The sequence below is a fragment of the Numida meleagris genome, chromosome 1 (assembly GCF_002078875.1).
Source record: "Numida meleagris isolate 19003 breed g44 Domestic line chromosome 1, NumMel1.0, whole genome shotgun sequence".
In the NCBI taxonomy this organism is placed as follows: Eukaryota; Metazoa; Chordata; class Aves; order Galliformes; family Numididae; genus Numida; species Numida meleagris.
In genome coordinates this window covers 192,254,004-192,271,668 of record NC_034409.1, presented here as the reverse complement: position 1 = coordinate 192,271,668, position 17,665 = coordinate 192,254,004, and the positions used below count along the sequence as shown (strand labels likewise).

Below are 17,665 nucleotides of genomic sequence, written 5' to 3'. Positions count from 1 at the left end.
ATGGACGTCCTGGAAAGACTGCAGCAAAGGATCGATAGATGCTGAAGGGACTGGAGTATCTCTACTGCAGGGAAAGGATGAGAGAATAGGACCTGTCTAGTCTAGAGAAGAGAAGATGCATGGAGGACATGAATGTCTAGAAGTATCTGAAGTGGCAGTGCAAAGATGTGCAAAAATGGAACACAAGAAGCACTTTACTGTGCAGGTGACTGAGTACTAGCACAAGCTGCCCATAGGCATTGTGGAGTTGTGGTCCTGGGCAGCCCCAACTGCAACCAAACGTAAACTTTTTGTGATTCTGTGATCTGCATCCAACCGCCCTCCTGAATCTCCCAGCCCTCCAGTCACCTCGGTCCTTCTGAGAGCTGCTCTGCTCCACCAGCCCCGCACACAGCCAGCAGCATCTGCTGCCTGACCCTTCTTTCCTGCAGTTTGCTGGGAGATTTTGCTTGCTTACCCTGCAGCCACTTGACAGGCACAAGTGGGCAGAAGGGCACCTTGTGGAACTGCTGTGGCTGAAGTAGCAGAAGTGAATGGCACAAGAGCAGCAAGATGTTGCAGGGTTAGGGAGAAAGAAAGCACAGCGCAAACCTCAGGGAACTATGATTGCTTTGAGGGAAGGAGTGCAGGTACTGAGCAGGTGTGCCTCTCCCCACTACATAGAGAACTGGGAGGACAAAGACGGGAACTAAAGAATTTAGGCCTTATTTCACCTACCTCCTCCTAGTCCTCTGGCAAGATGGGATGGAAGAGAGTGGAGTCAACGTACCACAAAGCTCTTATGATTCCCTCAGAGGAGAAGGATAGAGGAGTCACATACTGGAGTCCTCAGCTGCACAGCTTTGAGCAAAGGCTTCTCCTTCTATCAAATCCATCTGCAGGGCAATACCAGAGTCCCGTGCCCTCCCAGCCTTATTGCTCACCCATGTGCTCCCCCTACACAGTCCACAGTGCACGGGAGGGATGGAGTCCTTCTCAGGAACCATTCTCTGGCTATCCTCCCCATCTCCAGTAAGCACTGTCAGCAAGCAGGGAGCTCATCTGGAGCCCTGCCCTGGCTGGATCTCTGCTACGCACATGTTACGCTGCGGCTTTGGCAAACATCTGGCTCTGGGCTCCCGCCCCTCAGAGTGACGGCTCTTGGTGGGAGAGAAGGGGAGGCTGGCGCCAGTGTGGTCAACGATCCCACGCACGGCTCCCATTGCTTGAGTGTGTGCCAGGCATCCTGCCCTCCCCAGCCCTGGCACAGATGCTGACCAGCTAAAAGCAGCCAGGGAGCGGCCACGGCTGCTATTTCAGGAGCTGTCTCTGGCTCCAGGGTTGTGTCTCAGCCTCCAGCATGCTCGGGCCTCAGAGGAATGAACGAGGTCAGGGTTCGGCCCCAGTGATTGTCCAGCACGCGTGGCAGAGGCGAGGGTCAGACCCTGAGGCTGCACAATGCACCACATCCGGGGGGACTCCTCTGCACAGCTGCAGGCACTGCTCGCCTGCACCACTGGCTCCCACAGCTACAGGGCATGGCAAGGCTCTCGCTGGCAGCCCCACAGCCATAGTCCAGGCATGGGAAGACGCAGGGCTGCTGCAGCCATACAGATTAAGTACGGAGAACAGGGGAGAAACTGCTCCGAGATGGGACAAAGCCCTCGGTTTTGAGGAGGAGGGGAGGCAGTTCAATTGCAGACACTAGCAGGGAGGTAGAATCCCAATGGAGATTAACGCTGGACAAGGTCTGCAGGAACCTGAGGGTGAGCACAACCTTTCTCGGAGTCCCAGTGCTGCAGAGGGCAGGGGCAAAGAAAGGAGCAGAATGAGGAGAAGCAAAGCTCACACACAAGCATCCAGGTGTCCTCTCTGTTGGAGCAGGAGAGAGATAAAACGGGAGCTGCAGCAGAGAGCTAAAGGGTTCTGGGAACCTCAGCAGAGCAGAAGAGTTTGGGTGCTAAGCAGGGGAGAAGCTAGGACTCTGCAAAAAAAGTCTCAAGGGGATTCAAGCAGGGCAGCAGCAGTGTAGGGTAGGATGTGAGAGGGTCCCCCCCTGCTGGGGGACACTGATGCCAAGAAGGACTTCAAAGTGGGGTGCTGGGCTGGGAACTGGCTGCACAGAGCTCAGGCAGCGAGAGCTGGCAGATCATGTCTACACAGCAGGAGAGGACATGGTCAGGCAAGATGCACGAGTGAGACTGGAGCTTGGTGCATCAGAGGGAGAACAGCAGGAAGGGATGGGGAGCAGAAGAGGCTAGGGTGCCCTAGGGCCCTTGAGGGAGAGCACTGCCAGTGAGAAGTGCCCTGGGGGCAGAACAGCAAGGGTCCCTTGGGGGGCAGACATCAGCAGCTGGCAGCAATCAAGGGGTGTGGAGAGAACAGGAGGGAGCAGAGACTGAGGGAAGGGGAGGGGGAGCATGCTGTGGGGCTGGGGCTCCACGAGGGGAGGAGCAGGGCTTGGCACTTTGGGGGTTAGTGTGCACAGGTGTGGGGCTGCGGGTGGCATGGAGGAGGGAGGGTGTGAGCAAGCACTGTAGGAGGAAGGGGAGATCTAGGGGACCTGGGGCCAAAGCAGAGGTGAGGGAAGAGGGGCAGCTGTGAGGGGGCTGGGGATCAGTGCAGAGGAAGGAGGGATCTGTGGAGGGGGCTGGGGGAGGAGCAGAGCATGAGGGGAGAGGAGCACGAGGGGCTGGGGCCTCTCGGCTGCAGTGGAAAAGCTGCTGCAGCTCCAGGGGAAATGCTACTTGAATTAATCATGGCGCTGGCTGCTGTGCCAAGCCCAGGAGGAGGCTGCTGGCAGCGCAAGGAAATAACTTTCACAGGAATTTGGAACAAATGCAGCTCTTCTGGCGGTAACAACAGCACTCACCTCCCCCAAAACCTCCCTAAGTACCAGCATCTCCCCCATGTCCCCTGTCCCTCTGCACCCTCAGACTCATCCACATGATGGACCCTCTCCCAGAAGCATGATGCACTCCCTCCCCTCACACTGATCCCTAGCAAGCTCACAAGCATCTCCTCATTTTGTCCCGGAAAGCTTGTCTTATTTCAGAGGAGGAGAAGGCCTGTTCTGTGTCGTGCAAAAATCTGAAAATAGGTTCATGCTAAAGCTCTTGTCCCAAGAAAACGAATGCATATAGCAGCGTCCTCCCGCCACTCTCCTTGGCAGCAAAGTCAGTGACCATTAGTCCTCCTCCTGTTCCAGTCCCAGTGCGTGGCTGCTCCCTGTGTTCTCTCACAAACATCCCCCTTCAGTGCCATAATCGATGCATGAGGATTATCCCTCAAGACTCCGTATTACTGTAGCCTGCTTTAGCCTAGAACACTTCATGCAGGTCATGCTACATAGTGCACAGCCTCAGAAGCTGTCCAAGCGCTGTGCATGCAGCACAGCCAGCCCCACAGAATCACAAAATTGTACTCAAACTTCAAAGTGCATCAGACTCGTCCTCAAAATTGTAAGAAAAGGATACACATTACATATGCTGTTGGTCAGCTTTTGATTGCTGATGTTCTTCTTCCCCAACAATTGTGTGTATGGGTGCAAGTGAAATATGTAAACCCTGGTTCCAAAATCATTAATATCGGATCTATACAAGAGTCAATAATCTACCATCTCGTCTCATTCACATTTCAGTCAGATCAACCACTGCTCACAACATGGGGTTTACACAACTCTCTCTGCTTTACGCAGGCTGCCAGAGGACAGACGATATTTGATTCAGCTTAGAAAGTTAGAAAGGCCCAGAAAGAAAATATCTGACCATGCATGCAGCTTGTTGGTACAATGTCAATCCAACAGAATGTTTAAAACAAATATAAGCCAGCAGAGTGAATTTATACCAGAACAGTGCTCCACATCATGTAAACACAGCATGTGAACATGGTCTGATGAGCCCTAAAGCATCTATGCCAACCTCATGAAGTTCGGCAAGGCCAAGTGCAAGGTCCTGCATCTGGGTCGGGGCAATCTCAAGCGCAGATATAGGTCGGGCAGAGAATGACTTGAGAGCAGCCCTGAGGAGAAGAATTTGGGAGCGTTGATTGATGAGAGATTCAACATGAGCTGGCAATATATGCTTGCAGCCCAGAAGGCCAACTGTATCCTGGGCTGCATCAAGAGAAGTGTGACCAGCAAGGCGAGGGAGGTGATTCTGCCCCTCTACTCTGCTCTCACGAGACCCCACCAGGAGCACGGTGTCCAGTTCTGGGGCCCCCAACACAAGAAGGACATGGAGCTGTTGGAGCAGGTCCAGAGGAGGGCCACAAAGATGATCAGAGGACTGGAGCACCTCCCCTATGGGGACAGGCTGGGGGAGCTGGGGCTCTTCAGCCTGGAGAAGAGAAGGCTGCGAGGAGACCTAATAGCGGCCTTCCAGTGCCTGAAGGGGCCTACAGGAAAGCTGGAGAGGGACTTTTTATAAGGACAGTTAGTGACAGGACAAGGGGAAATGGTTTTAAACTGGCAGAGAATAGATTTAGACTAGACAGCAGGAAGAAATTATTTTCTGTGAGAGTGGTGAGACACTGGAACAGGCTGCCCAGTGAGGCTGTAGACGCTCCCCCTCTGAAAGCACTCAAGACCAGGCTGGATGGGGCTTTGAGCAACCTGGTCGAGAGGGAGATGTCCCTGCCTACAGCAGAGGGGTTGAAACTAGATGATCTCAAGGGTCCCTTCCAACCCAAACCATTCTATGATTCCATGATCTATATTACCAACTCAGGGCTACAGAGGGAAACAGAGACAACCAATTAGTGACCATCCCCTGCTCTATTGTTTGATGGTGTTGTGTTCATTGGCTACTTGGTCTTCTTCTCTGCCTGTGTTTTTCTCTCTTCTCAGATTTGAACACTGGTTTGCTATTTCCTTTGCTTAGGCTCATGCAGGGTCTGCTACTGTAAGACTTGACCCATGATAAACATAAGAAATAAATAAACATAGAATCATAGAATCATAGAATTAACTAGGTTGGAAAAGACCTACAAGATCATCCAGTCCAACCATCCACCTACCACCAACAACCCCACTAAACCATGTCTCCTAGCACAACATCTAACATTTCTTGAACACCTCCAGGGACAGTGACTCAACCACCTCCCTGGGCAGCCCATTCCAGCACCTGACCACTCTTTCAGAAAAGTAGTATTTCCTAATGTCCAGCCCGAATCTCTCCTGGTGCAACTTGAGGCCATTCCTCCTCGTCCTGTCACTAGTTACAAGAGAGAAGAGGCTGAGCCCCAGCTCACTACAACCTCCCTTCAGGTAGTTATAGAGAGTGATAAGGTCTCCCTTGAGCCTCCTCTTCTCCAGAATGAACAATCCCAGCTTTCTCAGCCGCTCCTCATAAGCCCTGTGCTCCAGACCCCTCACAGCTTCATTGCTCTTCTCTGGACACGCTCCAGGGCCTCAATGTCTTTCTTGCTGTGAGGGGCCCCAAACTGGACACAGTACTTGAGGTGCAGCCTCACCCGTGCTGAATACAGAGGGAGCCACCAGAACAACCTGGCAGAACGGATGGGGTGTGGCTGGGATGCAGGAGACTTGCAGCTGGTACCCTCATCAGTTACATGGACTCCCCACTTTCCTATCATTCTGTCCTGCTCACAGAGAGCAGATGTCAGCATCCAGAAACAGACCTGGTCCTCTCCTTTCTTGCTTAGAAACTTGATGGTCTGATGGAGAACAAAATGCTTTCTGTTCTGTGTCAGCCTTGGCAGCTGCCTATGACCTGCAGGTATGTCGGCAGGGGCTGCCCTGTAACCTGGGCTCTCGTTAGCATTATGCGGGTCTGGACCCTAAGGCAAGATGAGCCCTGATGCCTGGAAGTCACAGAGAGATGAAGTCAAGCAGGGGAAACAGAGGGTCTGCAGGGCTGTACACCTGATGTGGTGACCCTGTGGAATGTGGCACCAGCTGCTGGCTGCTGTGGACCCCGAAGGGCCCATGGAAGCCTTCGAGTTCCAGGCAGGGGTGGCCGGACCGGGCAGGTCAGCTCAGACCGTGGCTCCCTACCCTAGCTCTGCCAGCTCCCCGACCTGGCCTGCGCCGGCTGTGGCCTGGTGCTGAGCCGGCAGCCCAGCCAGCCTCCTTTCCCATCCTCTCACATTTCCCGGCTCAGAGGAAGCAGCAGCAGATGTGTGTGCTGTTTGCTTTATGCCGAGGCCACGAGGGAGTTACCTGTGCTCAGCCCAGATGCGCTGTTTCCAAATGAAACATGAGGGCCAAGCCAAGACCATCGAAACCTGTCCAAACCCTCAGCCATTGCCGGCTGCTGGACGAGCACCTCCTCCTGTGCTGTGTGGGCCAGGCTGGCTTCTTCGCCGCACTGACTGTCACCATGGCCCAGCCCTGTGGCTCAACCAACATCTCCATGGCATCCCCACAGTCTTGCACCTTCCCGGCTCCTCCAGGGTCCCACCTCCCTCCTGTCTGTCCCCACACTTGCAGCCAGAAGCCCAGCCTTCACTGCGAGCTATATTTCCAGAATGCCTTCCTGCCTTACAGTAAGCAGCACCAAGCAGGATGGCACTGAGAACGAGAGGGGCCTCCACTGGAGCCACCTCAGTTGAGTTGTCCCCACAAACACCTGAAGCCTCCACATTCTCCAGGGCAACACCACTCCTGCCCTGTCCCGGAGCCCATTGCCATCCTTGGCCCCCTCCTGACCCCTGTCCCAGCATGGCTCTGGCACCACTTCACCCCACCTGTCCCACAGGGACAGACCCCGTGCGGCCCTGACAGACCCTGCAGGGTCATGCTGATGGCATAGCTGGCACAGCTGAGCCCCCATGAGAGCTAACAGAGGGGCAGCTGGGCAGCTCACCCCAGGCCTCACGTGTGCACTCTCACTACACAAAGACTGACGTAGCATGTGCCTCTCAGCTCAAATGCCAAAGATGCTGCTTCCAAGGTAATATAACAACACCATTCATGTATAATTAATGCTTTTGTCCATAACCAGAGGGAGAGAGAAGTTACCAGTCCAGCCACAAGCAGCTTCCTAGAGGCCTGACCTTGCTCCTGAGCACCATTGCCGGTACTCTGGCCTGACAAGGACAGCTCCACACTTGTGCAAGAAATGCCTGTCAGAGTAGGCCACAGTGTGAGCCGAGATCAACACAGTGCTTTGCACAAAGGAATTCCTTGAGATCTGCCTATGGTATCAATGATATCACCCAGTACTTGCATGCAGAAAGTGCATAGCAATGCTCTGCACCACTTCTCTCTGCTCACGGTGAGGGAAGAGTTCTCTGTTCTAGCATTCCTGCTACTGTTAGTGCCTATCAAAGCCATGAAATCTGCACCAAACATCCTTCAGTGGCATGTCTCTCATCTCCAACCTCTCATAGCCCTGGCTGTGCCCAACTCAAGCTCAGCTCCTGACAGTTGTACCTACCTGTAGGAAGCAGGTACCAACAGGGGTGTTCTCCTTCAGGGACACGTTGTAGAAATTACTTCTGAACACTGGCTCATTGTCATTAACATCCTGCAGGGCCACAAGCACCACAGCTGAAGAAGAGAGGGGAGGGGTTCCCCTATCCGTGGCCAGCACTGTCAGCTGAGGCTGAGGATCCTTCTCATAATCCAGTGGGGCAGCAGTGGTGATGATACCTGTAGCAGGGTCAATGGCAAACCAGCTGGAATGGGTGTCATGGCTATGCATGATACTGTACTGAACCTCCCCGTTGGGACCCTGGTCTTTGTCTCGAGCGGTCACTTGCAGGACAAAGCTCCCTGGGTACACAACCTCAGGGATGCTCTGTTTGTACTCCTGCTGGTCAAAGAGTGGAGGGTTGTCATTGATATCTATCACCTGCAGCACAAAGGTTGATTCTGCCCGGAGCGGAGGCGTTCCTGAATCAGTAGCTGTCACTCGCAAATCATAGGAGTCTCTTTCTTCCCGATCCAGAAGCTGGTCCACACAGATAAGGTAGATTATGTTGTCCTTTGTAGTGAGGGCAAACTTGCCGTCCCCTCCCTCCAGAGTGACATTGACATTGGAGTACTCGCCATAATCTGGGTCAGAAACAGAGATGCGTGCCACGTACTGGCCAGGCTGGGCTCCCTCAGAGATCTGAGGGGAGCCGTCTTCACTCAGAAAGATGATAGTCATGGTGGGTTGGTTGTCATTGTAGTCGCGCACATGAATAGTGACAAAGGCTGTGGTGACCTCAGGATGGACAGCCTTATCCCGTGCCTGTACCACCAGCTCGTGCACCTTCCTGACTTCATAGTCCAGACCCTTGTTGAGTTTGATGACTCCAGTTCGGGAGTCAATGGTGAAGTACTGGTCAGGATCGCTCTGTCGCCGGTTGATCTCATAAATCACATCCCCATTGTCTCCTTCATCTGCGTCAGATGCGAAGACCTGCAGGATGCTACTGCCAGGTTTCAAATTCTCTGATATGAGAGTATGATAGCGGCTCTGGTTGAAGGTAGGAGCATTGTCATTGATGTCCTGGATGGACACATCCAACGTCATTTGGCTGCTCCTGGGAGGAGAGCCCCCATCATAGGCTTCCAACACCAGGGAGTATGATGAATGGTTCTCCCGATCCAAGACATTGCTGACCACCAGGTCTAAATACAGGACCCCATTGGGTCCACGCCGTGTTTCCAGACGGAAGGCCTGCCCCACGTTGTCACCCTTAATCACATAGCCTTGGGTATTGAGCACGCCGCTGTCAGCATCAAAAGCTGGATCCAAAGGAAATCTGCTGCCAACGGGTGTGTGCTCTGGGATCTGGAAAGTGCTGTGTTGCTTGGGAAAGGCTGGAGCGTGGTCATTGATGTCATTAACTTGGATATTCACTTCTACTGTGATGCCCTCTAGGGTAACAGCTATGAAGCTGTAATGGTCCCGGGTCTCTCGGTCAAGGACACGGGCTGTTTTGATGATGCCCCTGTTCTCATCTATCCACAAGTCAGTGGCAACTCCACTGCCCTCCTGTGCTGATATGAAGTACATGTAGGCACTGGTGCCAGGGGGCAGGCCAGCACTGATGTCCCCAATGATGGTGCCAGCTGGCTGCTCCTCATCTATTTGTAGATCCAGGGTGCCCAGGACAGCAGAGCCCTTCTCTGCTCTCAGGCCCCCAAGAATTAGCAGCTCCAACAGAAGCATGGCCGACCCTTTCATCTGCTCCATTACTAGCGGCTTGCAGAGCAGAAGGTTGCTTGATCTTCTTTGCAGTGCACTTTAATCCTGCAAGGAATGCAGACCAGAGGAGGCTGGTTAAGAGGGAGCAGCAAATGAAGGACAGAATAAGAACGTGGGGAGGGAAAGCCTGCCAGGTACCTTCTGCTTGATTGCTCTGTATCACTTATCCCTCATGAGAGGAAAATTTGTAGAGCAAAGGGTGCTCAGAATGAAGGCCTAGGCCAGCACCTAACATCAGCCAAGCAGAGCAAACCTGGCCATGTGCTGATGTTACCAGCTTGTACTCTGTCACATAGGTTTTCTTTCTACACAGCCAAGCATTCTTCCCAACTAGCAGCCCTCCTGGCAGCACTGGAGCCAGCTGGTTCCTGTGCCTTTAACAGCTGAATGCTTCCTGCAAAGCTGAGAAACAGTGTCTGCAAGACCACAGAGATTTTTGGACAAGCAGCAGCCTAGCACCTCTCTATCCTGAAAAATATGGTCTTAAAACTGGGAGCGATCCCAACAAGTGACCCTGTCGAACCCCCCTTCCCCAGTAGCTTGCTTTTCATGACCACAGGGATTTAGGTTCAAAAAAAATGTGAAGTGCAAATCGGGTGTCCCTGGTGGGGTGCAGCAGAACTGGAATGGGCTTACATCCAGAGAACAATAAATCAGAATGGCTCTATTGCAAAGGACATACCCACAGCTGGGAATGCCCAGGATAAAACCCTGTCCTCCTAGGGCCAACAGGGCCCATTGTTTAGCCAGGAACAGAGATCTGTGGATGCCCCAAGCTGGTACCATGGAGGGTGGTGGTGGTACAGTAGGAACGCAGCAATTCCCTCTGAACTGCCAGCTGCTCTGGCTCCTTCCCCGTCCCACACTCTCCACTGCTCACTCTCCTCCTTTGTCTCCTTCTCGCTGCTCCTTGTTCGTTCTGGCTCCTTCACTCCATTTCCCCCTGCTGTAGCTTCATTTCACTGCAGCAGTGGGGGAGGGACAAGGAGGGAGGAGCAGCTCCCTGCAGCAACACCACTGCTGGACACGCTGGACATACTCGCGGCACCCAAAGGCTGTGAGCCCCCCAAGGGCTCTGCCCACCCTCCCTGCAAGTAGGCAGAGCAACTCAGCAGTCAAAGTGCTTGTGAAGAACACCAGCCCCAGTGCCGCTTTTAGCCCCCGGTAAACGAGGCTTAGTGGTCTGCAGGGATGGCGGCAGCATGAGCTCACACTTGGACTCTCTTGAAAGCATTTGCTGCTGGTCCCATAACCACACTCAGGAGCAGCTCATGTCAGACGCAGGACGGCAGGAACCTCCCTGTCTTGGGGGACAGAGGTGGCTAGTATTGCCTGGTTTGGGGACTACAAATGGCAACCTTCGATCTGCAGAACTCTACAGCAGTGCTAACCCTTTCTGAGAGACGTAGTACAGTTATTCGTTGGCCCTCTTTCCCACCTCAGGACAACTGTTTAGGTTGATTTTTCTTGCAGAAATTCTGGGTTGGTGACAGAAAGAAAAGTCTAAAAAAGTGTTTCCTACATATAAAAGAATGAGTGTTTACCTCAGTGAGCTATAGGAACTAGAAACCTATGCATACCCCCAGTGCCTGATACCTATGGCAAGTAATGCCACATACTGTTCTTGTACCTAGCAAACATGAATCTTCATTATCTCTCGGGAGCAGAAGTCCTAAGAAGTTACACATTGTTGTGGGCTGCTAGCTGGTGAGCTGCACCAATTCAATGGCCCTAAACAAGTCCATTGCTCTTTCTCTTGAGAGTTAATGAAGCTTCCCCAGCTGAAGGTTTAATTACATGCATCTAGAATTGAGAGAATGGGGTCCAAATTTGCTTCCGTGATGCAACTGCACCAACCTAACTGTAACCCAGCTGCTCAGGTCATGGGAAGGTACACGGCAGAGTTCAAAGCCCTGGCAGGCGGGTAAATGAAAACTTAAGTAAAAGGAGGGTAGAAAAACTAGTGGAGTAATAAAAAGAGGGATGCAATGAGGTGATCTCAGTGGCTGAGGACGAGATAAAGCTGAAATGTCTTGAGTAGTGCCTGGATCAGATAAGGGCACAGATATGGGGAAAAGAACCGGCCCTATTTTGATTGTTGATGCGACTCTTGGAAAGCAGAAGGGAGCGCAGCAAGGCTTTGTGGACCGCTGCTGTGGGAACAGGGAAACTGGAAATGTGAATGGGGAGTGTGAAGGGCAGCTGAGAGCACCGGGGCAATTGAGTAACAAAAAGTCAGGTTTCTAGGGTGATCAAATGTGTGTAAACTTCTCCCTTTCCCTCCTTCCTGGACACATGTTCAGAGCTTAGCTACCTCTTAGGAAAGAGATGTGACTGCCTGCTTGCCAGACTGCACAAGCCCAGTATGGGCAGAAGGCCGTCCACGGCACTAGCAGCCCTTTATTCCTATGAGACTGGCAGGCTTGGGACAGCAAGGAAGACAGCAGTAACCTCAGTTGATGCAGAGTCACCAAATCCGAACAGCTGCTTCCAATTAGCAGATAGCTCAGCGCGAGGGGCTGGCTTGACTGGTCCAGGCCCAGCCTGTGTAATGTGAGCCAGACTGCCCTGCTCCCCTTCTGTCCCTCCCACTATCGGGCACTGAGTTTCCTAGTAACAAATGGCAGCAAGAGTCTCTGAAGAAAACGGTTAGTATCAGAATCTGTCCGGAGAGGAGGCTGGGGTCCAGAGCTGTAGTAAGGGGGCTGACAGGAAGGGTGCTGCAATATGCAGAGGCATTTCCAGGCCTGGGGCTGATACGCCAAGGCATCAGGAGAGCTGAGACTACGCTTAGGAGATAAGCCATGTTTAGAAAAAATACATAAGGAATTACAGAAGGACCAATGCATGAATCCCTGTCCGCATGCTGCCAGTGGCATTGTGTCTCATGTCAGCCATGGAGAAGGGAAAGCAGGCCCATCCCGGCACTAGCAGAGAAGCTAGAAAGACGGCACCCATTCTGCACGCCACAAACAGATGTCAGAGTGCTTGCTGTGCAAAAGCTCCATCAAAGCTGCACGTGCTGCTGATGCCATACCCAAAGCTTCACACGAGGGGCCATGACTCATATAATGATGTTTCTAAGACTGCAGGTCAGGAAGGATGTAGAATCCAATTTCAACTTTGCTGAGCACCACTCACCGTGCTGGAATACGCTCTTCTGTTCTACACTCATGCTGATCTCTCTCAAGACCTTCAGATTTTCTGCCCTCAAAGCCAAGCACAACCCAGCCTTGCCTGCAGTGCAGCCCCAGTCTAAAAACTCTCTTTCAACTTCTACTGTCTGTTATGACCTACAGTGATCTCCATGCCTCCCGGCCCTATCTCCTTACACCTGGATCTGCAACACCAGCATCTCTATTGCTCACTCTCACAGCTGCCACACAGCCTTATCTCCTTCTAATACTAAACCCAAGCAATGACCAGCAGCGGTAACCATTCTCTAAGGATGCAGTCAAGCTCCACTTCATCCTCATGGATTCAATTTCTGTGCCACACTAGGGCTTCCTTCAGGCTATCCGGTCTCTGAAAACACTATCCCTACAAAGGAAGCTGTAATAAAAGCTCCTCACGCACTAGCTAGTTCCCACAGTCTCGGCCCACAAGCATCTCAGCACTGGCTGGGCCCCTGCCATACTGCATGCCCAATGCAGAGGTGGCCCGGGGCCTCGAGGCTCTCTGGCCGTCGGGCTGCCCGGCCCCCGGCGCTCCCCGGCTGTCAGGGCTCTCCATCTCTCGGGGCTCCTGGGCCGTCTCTCCCGGCGGCTGCTGGGGCTCCCTGCCCTTCGGGGCTGCCCAGCCACCGGGTGCCCCCGCCTCCCGGTGCTCCCGGTGCCCGCGTACACCCCCGTACCGGGGCGCTCCCGGGACGCTCCGCACGGTGCAGTCTCCGTTCCAGAACAACGCCCGCCCCTGCCCCCCGCTCCGCTCGGGCCCGCAGCCCCCGCCCGGCGCCTCCGCGGCTCCTCCGCCGTGACCGCCGAGCGCCCGCCCCGCGGCGGCTCTGCCCTGCGGCTCCGTCCCCGGCGCCGCTCCCGCGCCCGCACCGTCCCGCTCGCCCGCTCCCAGCGCTGGCCCCACTGCCGTCGCGCAGCGGGCGAGGCTGATCCAGCCGTGGATCCGCGGTGCTGCGCCGCCGCGGGCGCGCTCCCCCCCCCGCCCCCCCCCTCCATTGTCTGCGCGGCGGAGGCAGAACAAAAGCGCCCGGTCCGGTCCGGTCCGGCCCGGCCCGGCGTGCGCTGATGCGGATGTGCGGCACATCGGGCGAAGGCGGGGAGGCGGCGGGAGCGGATCGGTCCGGCGCTGGCACTTACACCTCGCGTCCCGCGCTGGCAGAGCTCACATCCCGCACGATCCGGTCCCGGCGAGACGTCCCGCGGCCGCACCGGTACCCCGGTACCCCGGTACCCCGGTGCTCCGGTGCCGCGACCGCTCCGGTACCGCTGGCCGCCCCGGTACCTTCAATGTGTTCCGGTGCCCTCTGGCGTCGTGCCCCCACCCCGTCCTCCCGGTGTTCCGGCCTCCCGGTGCCGCGGCCGCCCCGCGCAGAGCTCGGCGGCAGGCGGCGGGTCGGCGCTGGCTCGGCGCGGAGGCTGCTGCTGAAACCCGACCCAGCGCCGCCCTCAGCCCCTGTCTCCCCCCGCCGCCCCCATCCCCGCCCCGCCACCGGAGCGCGCCGGCGGAGCGCGGCCCCGGGCCGGGGTCCGCGGAGGAGGGTCGACGTGGTGGGGCACGGGACGCGGGGCGCGAAGGAGCCGGGGAGCAGCGGTGGGGAGGGGGCCTGCGCAGAGCGGGGGGAAAGGCTGCAGCCGGGAGGGATGTGGAGGGATGGGTAGGAAGCAACGGGCGCCAGGAGCTCGGGGAAGTGAGAAGAGGTAGGAAAGAGCGAGGGGCAAGGACGGGGGTGGGATGGGACGGGGCAAGGAGAGGGCTGTGCAAAAAAGAGATGGAAGGAGACGGTGGGTGGTATTGGAGGGACGTGGGCACGCGATCGCAGAAGCGCATCCCGTTTTCTAGTCTACCACAGTTCCTTCCTTAAACGCAAGCAGAGTGTACGTGTTTCTGTAACCTGCAGACCTTGCGTTGAGGCTTCTAATGCCTGGGAAGGACAACAGTCATCTGTAGTGCCTGCCATTCAAGTGACTGGGGCCCCACCAGCCTATACCAAGAATAAGAGTGGGTGACTTTCCAGGCTGCTCCATGAGCGGCTGGCTCCCTTGGCGTAAAGTGGCCACCTAGACAAGTTTTCTCTGCTCCAGTCTGGCCAGGTCACGACGGTGTTGGTGTATCTGCTGGGAGCCACTCTGCCTCCAGGACAATAACCACTACTGGGCATTCTTTTATTTCTCAGTAGGGAAACAAACATTGTGTTGTGACAGTCCATTGCTACACAGTACCATGCGCTATAAAGGTCACCATTCATTCTACCTCATCAGGAAAATGCCTGGGTTCTTCCATCGGTGACAATCAATGCAAACAGGGGACATGGATCACCGGACTGATTTCCCAGATTGCATGTCTGCACTCCTTCCTAGACACCACAAAGGCTGAGCTGAATTTAGACATAAAAGGTAACCGGATTGCTTTTACTGATGTAAAGGTGCTCTAAAAATAAAAGCTTTTTGACCACGAACAGCACATCTATTAATTCTCATAAAGTCAGCAAGCAATAACATGTTCCGTTTCTTTCCTTTTACATCTACCTCCGTAAGACCGCAGGAAAGCAGGAGGAAGTTCAGGAGAGGGCAGCAGGGATGGGTTCCTATCACCTTCAATGCAAGGAACAATTCGGTTTCCGTTCTGGAAAGGAGACAGATGAGAGGAACGTGAAAGAAGACAATGAAATCATGGGTACTCTGTGCAGAGTTAGTTCAGCTTTGCGGAGCTGATTTTGTTCGTATACTGCTTCTTCCAATATAAAAGAAGCATGAAATGTGGCAAACAGAAGCCAAGATCAAAAAAAAGATGTGATACTTCACATGAGGGCCCACGGACCTGGGGAACTCTTTGCCATCAAATGTTATGGATGCTCAAAATTCACATTGGCTCAAGGGGTGCCTGGATTAGTTCACAGAAGAGAAATTCTTCGAGGGTTCCTGAACAGAAGAAACCGCCTCCGCCTCATGAACTCTGTGAGTTACAAAGAGCTGGGTCAGAGAGCATAGTGAAGTGAAACGTGGCACACATTTCTCCTATTTTTCCACACCTTCCTGTGCATCTGTTTGTAGCCACTGCTGGAGCCTGGTCTGGGGCTAGAGGGAGTTTTGAGCTGACTCCCAGTGAGACCGTCATTATTGTCCTTCAGCTGTTCCAAGTGTAACAGTGACATTTCAGCCTTGATTTAGCTATCATGTGTTTACTTCTCTTTATTTTTGACTACAGTTGTTTTTTTGCTACATTCATCAAATACATAGGGCTGATGGTTCTTTCAGTAGCTTGTTGATGTTATTGCAAGGCTGCTATTATATATGAAAAAAAAGTGGTTTTGGAGAGATCCTTGGTGACTGGAAATAAGCTAACATTACACTCCTTTTCAAGAAAGGCAAGGAGGAACTCAGAGAACCATCAGTGTGTCAGTGTCATCTCGGTGTCATCTCGGTGCCTGGACAACTCATGGACCACATCACCTTGGAATCCATTTCTGAACACATGGAGAACAAGGAAGCAATGTGGATTTGTATAGCACAGCTTGTGCCAGACCAGCCTGATTGCCTTCTATGACAGAATGACTGGCCATATGGATGGAGAGCAGTGGATGACACGTACCTGCACGTTGTCTCCCACATTTATAACCAAAGAAGTATGGGCTGGATGAATGGAGCATTAGGGGGACTGAAAACTGGCTGTACCTCTGGGCTCAGAGGGTAGTAGTCGGTATTTCAGTATGGGGCTAGTGGCTGCCAGTCATTGGAGTGACTGAGCTCTGCCAGTCAGCCAGTTCTCAATCCATGAGTAGGCTAAGGGGCTTTCTAATGGCATACTACTGCTATCTGAAGAACAGATAAAAATGATGAAGCCAAATGTTTCTTCATAGTGGCAGACAACAGAATAAGAACAATTGCCACAATTACAGCTTGAGAGATTCAGAGTGGACTTTAGGAAAAATTTCTCCATCAGGAGAGCAGTGCAACACTAGAAAAGCTGCTCACGTAGGCTGATTTCTACCCTGCAAGGTTTCAATGCAGATCTGACCTTGTATTATTGGTAGTCCTCCTTCAAATGAGAGGTTAACCATGATGCATTCCCTCAAGCCTACAACTTCTGATTGACTAATAATCTCTGTTTTTTTTTTTTAGATAGTTGTCTAACGTGCTACTCTGACAAACTTGCTGCATTTTATCACATGCCATTTATTGTCATGTTTTCAAAATCTGTGTTGAAACCTATGTATAATTCTACATGTACAACCTAGGGACTGGTGCAATATGGCGCACTAGAGTTGGTAGTCACTTAAGCATAGCTGGAAGGCAGCACAGAAATTGTGCTTGACGTGCATTGTGTTTCCCAAGCTCTACAGGCAAATACTCCAATGAAATGGCATATCACGCTACTTCTCATGTTGCTGCTCTGCCACCACAATGACCTTGATTCTGGAGTCCCACACATCCCCACTCCAGAATTGACTTTGCATGTCCCCACTCTCATCAACAGCAGGTGGGGAGTGGTCTGGCACCATAGCACCTTCCTCCTAGATGGCATTTTGCTTCTGACTTGGATAGGAGCAATTTGGCAGATAGCCCAGGACTGACTGAATTGCTCAGAGGCTTCCACTTTTGCATGTTGAAGGCTGGCTCAGAAATCCCAAACAGGAAATCTTTCTAGGATGTGCTTAGGCTCTGATTCCCGGATGTTCACAGCAAGCAAAGCCTTCCTACATTCAGAATGGAGGTTAAAAATAAAAGAGGTCAGGCACCTGCTAGAAGCATACATGGCCAGGAGGTGTGGTGGGTGGAGTTCAGGAGGACAGCTCTCTCTAAGACAGGTGTAAGCATTTTTGGTTGAGATTGCAAGAGCAGACTTTGAACTGTTCAGGGACCTGCTTGGCAGGATGTCATGGAAGAAATCCCTGGAGGGAAGAGGGGTCCAAGAAAGCTGGTTGGTATTCAAAGACCATCTCCTCCAAGCCTAGAAGCAGTGCATTCTGAGAAAAAGGAAGGGAGGCAAGAATGCTAGGAGGCCTCCGTGGATCAGCAAGGAGCTCCTGGACTTACTTAAGCTCAAAAAGAAAGTCTATGGGGAGTGGAAGCAGGAACAGGTTACATGGGAGGACTGCTAAGAAGTTGTCCAAGTAGCCAGGGGTCAGGTTAGGAAAGCTAAAGCCCAGATATAATTAAATCTAGCCAGGGACATAAAGGGGAAGAAGAAGAAATTCTACAGGTTTATCAGAAATAAAAAGAAGGTCAGGGAAGATGTGGGCCCACTCCGGAAGGAAACTGGAGACCTGGTCATGAGTGATACAAAGAAAGATGAGGTGCTCAATGACTTCTTTGCCTCAGTCTTCACCAGCAAGGGCTCTAGCCACA

The 17,665-nt window shown here is 53.2% G+C and overlaps 1 protein-coding gene across 4 annotated transcripts in view; it reads right to left on the bottom strand.

The window, feature by feature from the left end:
• DCHS1 (dachsous cadherin-related 1) overlaps nucleotides 1-13,723 on the bottom strand; it is a 52,494-nt gene extending 38,771 nt beyond the window's left edge. The window contains exons 1-2 of one of the 4 annotated variants that reach the window (XM_021383666.1): nucleotides 13,457-13,723; nucleotides 7,380-9,188 (exon numbers count right to left, since the gene is read on the bottom strand). In XM_021383666.1, the coding sequence (XP_021239341.1) occupies nucleotides 7,380-9,131 (1,752 nt within the window). In that variant the 5' untranslated portion in view covers nucleotides 9,132-9,188; nucleotides 13,457-13,723. Of the gene's footprint in view, nucleotides 1-717; nucleotides 1,028-7,379; nucleotides 9,189-13,456 lie in introns of those variants that run through there. The other 3 variants (XM_021383679.1, XM_021383673.1, XM_021383681.1) reach the window with 3 other exon arrangements.